Source organism: Phytophthora infestans, genomic scaffold (assembly GCF_000142945.1).
Source record: "Phytophthora infestans T30-4 supercont1.130 genomic scaffold, whole genome shotgun sequence".
Classification (NCBI taxonomy): Eukaryota; Oomycota; class Peronosporomycetes; order Peronosporales; family Peronosporaceae; genus Phytophthora; species Phytophthora infestans.
In genome coordinates, this window is record NW_003303629.1 from 23,641 (window position 1) to 29,386 (window position 5,746).

Genomic DNA, 5,746 nt, shown 5'->3' on the forward strand with positions numbered 1-5,746 from the left:
GCGCCTTACCGGCTGCAGCCTTGGAGCGTGTCTTAGCACCGCTCTTAGCAGTGCCACGAGGCATGTTAACGGTCGAAGTGGAGACCTAGACGAAGAGCGCACAGGTTGCTGCTCGAGGCTCTAGCTGTGAAGTGAGCCTCCGCCGCGCTCGCGCGCCCAAGTCGATGGTTTTCGACTTTGAGAATGAGAGTTTGTGACGAACACCTCTTCATTCTGATTGGTCGGTAAACCGAGCCTAAGTGGGGGAGGATGTAACGGGGTACGTAGCCCTAAGTGTACCCTGGTTAGATGAAGTGTGACACTTCACACTTCGGGAGTATGACACGTCATACTCCGAGATATTTGGTACAAGGTACCAAGGTCGTTCAAAGCCAACCATTGGTTAAATGACATTGCATTTCTATAGGTAACTAACAGTTTGTATTAAACCCAAACTTAACCTACCTATAAATATACTCAGTTTACAATCTATCTCTTTAATTAAAGAGAGGACCTGTGAGCTGCCCTTCACTGAGAGGTTGTATACTCTCGGAAGATAACTTCCTCTAGCGCAAGGTGCTGTGTGACCCCGTCACAGTGTCCGTGCCGTATGGGTCATCCTTACGTCGTATGATATACGACATCGTGTGTCAAAACCTTTGAGAGCGTATACCTCCTATCGTGTTGGATAGGCGAGTGGAAGATACAGCACCATACAAACGCGCTGGTAAAAGCTACGCCGTAAGTTATGACGTAAAATTAGTGGTTCACGGGCTCATTTGGCGGTAACAGAGGGGTTAAATAATATTTGCCAGCAGTGGTGTACTAAGTACCAGAGAATATTACTCTCTGGTTCTCTGGTACCTAGTACACCAGTGCTGCCTTGGATGCCGAGAGTGAACGAATAGACATTATATTTAATATACCTACGTGATTGTGCCTTGAAGTGCCCGATCATGGAACCCCGAGTTCCGTGCATTCGCTTTATTCGTGCTCTGAGTGTCTACCCGCCAGCGTCGCTAATACAGCTCTTGATTTATGAATAGAGTGAGCAACAAATTAGGCGATATATAGATAATCACTTTAGTAAAAAGGTGTTCTTTGTTTGAACGCACACGCAATATGTACAATGATGACGTGTCTCATCACAAGACGTTGCTTAGAAACGTTACATTCGCCCGCCAGATTGCGTTGCTTGTATGGTCGACGATGTGAGCCGCGGATACCATTGTATTATATCATAGCATCCATATCATGATCCCGTGGCTCCTGGTTGATACGCTTAGAAACTGTACTTAAATGTACATGAGCCGGTATTTGCTTCAGAAAAACTACTACCAATGGTAGGCTACCGAACGCTCACTTCCCAATTTCCCCGCATCCTCACAGGTGCAGCGATCGCTCTCATGCCATCAATATCCCCGCTCCAGTGTACCCTCCTTTTTGTAGCTCTCGCTTTCTTCGCCAACGTGGCCACTAGCTCAGATGCTATGGAAGTCAAGATACTGAGCGGAAACTCCGATCTGCTTGTTACTTCTTCTGCTGATATTACTGGTGGTACCACGGCAAAAAGATTTTTGAGGCAAGCCGCCAAAGCATCTCAGAAGAGCGTCAACTATCCCAGCCACGACTCAGAGTCTGTTGCAGCGGAAGAACGTGGATGGTTTACCAACCTTTTCGGTAGAATCGAAAATGCTTCGGAGTCAACCTTTAAAAAACTTTTGGGCAGCGGTAAAGCGAAACTGAAAGCGTTCGAGAAACTGGAAAAAAAAAATACACTGACGCAAGGAAGGCCTATATGGATTTCGGTGGCCCTAATTTGCATCCAGGAAGCTCCAAGTGGAAATTCTTTAAACAATTTGGTGATTGGTACGATAAAAGACCCTAGTCGTAGACCGAAAACATGGAGAGTCACCTCCTCAGTGCTCACTAGAGCTCTGTGTGATGCTACTCAAGATTGTAAAGGAAGAACAGGATTTTTTTCGCTTACGCATTATGTGCATGCCGCTGTTGTTGGTAATGTTTAGTGTCCCGTCGAAGGATGTCCCCGCATTTTGGTACTACTGTACTGCAGCTACGAAAACACATCACTGCAAAACCGCCTAGGACGCCATTTCCCGATCAAGTTAGCCACTGTCTCAACCCGGGTTTTCGGGGTCGCGCTATCACTTGAATGTTAGCATGTAGTGACGCGGGTACATTCAAGGAAACGACTGCATTGTTTTGTCAATTTCCAGTTTCATTCTTAAATTCTTTCGATTTTTTAACAAATTTGTAAGAATCGATATTTTAATTTAACGACTAAAAACTGGTTTATTTAAATACAACCCGCTATTTACTTTCAAATTAGATGAAGAGGCTATCGTAAAAAACGAGTTATAGGAACTACAGTATGGTAAATAGGGACAGGTAAAACTCTTACTTCGAAGTATAATCTCCAGTGAAAAGAAGAACGCATTAAAACTCATTCAGATGATGCTGCTTAAGGGGTAGCCATTAATATAAGAAATGAATGTAAATGACCCTAAAACTACTGCGTTTACATGGTTTAATCAATGGGTTGCATTAACTACAGGTTGAATCTGTCGAAAGATCGTTTCTCTTGTCTGAATAATCTTGTAACTTGTCCAGTTACCAAGCGTTGTTATGTCGGCCCCCAAATCTCATACGACAAGCTTTGGACGATTAATTGCGCACCACGCCTCATAATGACCGACGTAGCCTTTGCACCCTGATGGCGTTCCCCACAAACCAGCTCCAATCACCTGGTCCTAAACTCCGCCTTGACATCCGAGACAGTCTTGCTCTCGTCAGCCAACCTCTTAACCCCTTGAACCCGAGAGCCTGGACCTTACACGTTACGTTCCTTTTCTTAACGTGGACCATACACGTTAAGGAATTTTATACTTGTGTTTCGTATATGCTCTTACAAAGCTCAAGTCAACGCGGGGTAGGTGATGTATCCAAGCTTCCCGCTGGAAGTGCATAGATGAGTCGCGCAGAAAGGACGCCCGTATAAGAAGTTAGAGGAGATAGACATGCGTGCCAAATCTCGTATAAGTAATGGCAGGGAAATGACCGACACCATTCAAACGGTTTCATTTAAAGATTTGGCGGACAAGACTCAAGCCACAGTCATGGCATTCCGCGCTCGCTGGTGCGAGCTGAAGAAAGCAGGATGGAACTCGAAGAGACCAACCGGTCTCTCGGTCGACTTCACGTACCTGAAGCCGGGATAGAGCAAGAAGGACAAGCGCGATGTCGACTTTTTCGTTGGAGAAAACGAGTTGATGCTCTACTTGGACGCGATGGATCGAGGTAGGACTACCTGTGCTCTTCTACTTGTTTGCTTTGCATTGACACGTTTTAATGTCGTAGCGGAGCTTACAGCAGCGTCCGAAGCCTGCCAGCAAAGTGAGTCGCCACAAAATCCAGCTCCAGCTAAAGGTACGTGAGGCAGCTTGTATGTTATCTTGACATTAATCATGTCTTTTTGCGTTAGCTTGTATCCCTCCAGCACATGACACTGAAGAGCTACAAGAGAGTCCAGTAACGCCAAGGCGTGGAAGCCCGCGTCCTATCGCTGTGACTGCTCAAAGTGGTGACGTAACTTGGGCAGTGTCTCCCCACTCTATGGCGTGTGAAGAAACAGCTTCTGACAAAGAGGAAACTCTGACAGGCGAGTGTACTTGTCGTGTATGAACATGTTAGCAGATTGTCTAATCGTGTATGTCTCCACTATCCTGTAGGCCGGCGCAATCTTAACAATGCATTTGACGAAGCTGAAGATGGTGGGGTCTTGTCAGAAGACAGCGATAGTCGACATGATCAATCGGATACTGGAGAGAGCAGTGGCGTCAATGTGGTAGATCCATTACGTGTTGAAGGTGCTTGTATGTTGTATCATGTACATACACGATAATACTATTCACTAACATGTATCTTGTGTTTGAAGCTACACCAACCGGCAACCAAGTTGGCCATGCCCAACTTGGATTTGCTGTACTTGAGTCCGATGCTGAAAACGATGACGAAGAAAGCGACAAGTCGTCAGAGGATGGCCTTGACGATCTGGACGTGGAGCTTCCTGTCCCCCCTGAGCGAAAGTTCGACGATGACTTCATATCGGCGGTTGGTGGTTTGGCAAACATATCTGCCGGAACAGTACCAGGTGATTTTCTGAGGGAGATGTCTGCAACGGGCTGGTCGAATCAAGTGACGCACACACCGTACGACCACCCGATGGAGTCATACGAAACACGACCGGCAGGTTCAATGCAAGAGGACTATCCGAATCTATTCAGCGGTCAGTCTGGCCCTACCGCTAAGGCTTTACAAGCTGCCGCAACACCTTCTGGAGCTTTCTTTTATTTCGCCCAGCCGGAGCTATGGGAATCAATTGCTGCTGAGTCGAATGACTACTTCGAAGAGAAACTTGACGAGCGGGTGAAGGGACAGCATGCAAAACAAATGGCGCGTGAGCGGAAACACCCCGAGTTCAAGAGCAAGTCGCAAGAGCGTATCAGAGAAGACGTGCTGAAAGCGGCGCCCATCACCGCTAGAGATCTGTGTGTATTTATCGGCCTCTTGATCGCTCGATCAATAACCCCAAACAAGGAAAAAATGGCAAACCACTGGAAATCGACTGATGAAGGGGCTATTCCCCGCGGTTGCTTCGGGCAATTCATGACTCGCGATCGCTTCATGCATGTGTCGCGTAACCTTCACTTTAGCAGTAACAGCGATGAGCGTGCCTTCACTGATCGTGCTTGGAAGTTACGACCGGTGATAATAGCACTACAAGCGCGTTTTGCTGCTGGCTACATTGCACCTGCCATCATGGCCATTGACGAAGCGATGCTACCCTCGAGATCTACTTTCAACCGTATGCGTGTCTTCATGAAGGACAAGCCGCACAAGTGGGGCACTAAATTATTTATGCTCTGCTGTGCGAAGTCGGCATATTGCATCCGGTAAGTATTGGGCGTGTCTAAAGACACGTCCATATTTTTTTTGGCTCCGAAGTTCTCTTATCATGTATGGTCCTAGCTGACATTAGCTCTATGTTGTATGCAACAGTTTTGATGTCTACTGCGGTAAGAAGGATATAGCAGGAGTCACCAGCTCAACTGACGAGATGACAGGGCCAGCTGCTGTGGGTCGGAACCTCCGCAACGTTTTTGGACCGAAACCATCTTCAGATGGAACTATGCGACTCGTTGTCATGGACAACTATTACTCGTCTGTGGCGCTGTCAATGGAGTTACTGATGATGGGCTTCTATTCTATTGGAACGGTGCGCTCCGACCGACTGGGGCTCAGTGCAGAGCTCTTCCCGAAGAAGAAAATGCGTGGACCTAAGTCTCCTAAAATACCCAAGAATCAAGCGACACCTTCTAGAAGTGGCGATGCTACTGGCCGACGACAACCCGCCCATCGACCGCAGCTAAATGACGAGTGGCGTGCTGGCAACAACAATAAGGAGAGGAAGCGACGAACTCGTGCGTGCAAAGTTTGCTCGATACTCAAAGGCACTGACGGAGCTCGCGGTGGCGACTCATCCGTGTACTGCAGTAAGTGCAAGCTTCCAAACTCGTCGAAGAAACCTCTGGCCTGGCGTGTTTTTCTCTGTGAGAAAGCACGACATGTAGTGAATGGGAAGGCGATGAGCTGCTTTGACATTTGGCACAGTGCGTGGCGAAATGGAACGTTGGCACTCTGCACCTACTGGGGCAAAAAAGCGAACAATTCGCGCGCGTGCGCCGGC

At 47.5% G+C, this 5,746-nt stretch overlaps 1 protein-coding gene across 1 annotated transcript; it reads left to right on the plus strand.

Annotated features, from left to right (window-relative positions):
• Nucleotides 1–1,385: 1,385 nt before the first annotated feature.
• Nucleotides 1,386–2,006, plus strand: PITG_19800 (secreted RxLR effector peptide protein, putative; the record flags this gene model as incomplete). The annotated part of the gene is made up of 1 exon (XM_002895811.1): nt 1,386–2,006. The coding sequence occupies one exon, from the start codon at nt 1,386–1,388 to the stop codon at nt 2,004–2,006; it is 621 nt and encodes a 206-aa protein (XP_002895857.1).
• Nucleotides 2,007–5,746: the final 3,740 nt, after the last annotated feature.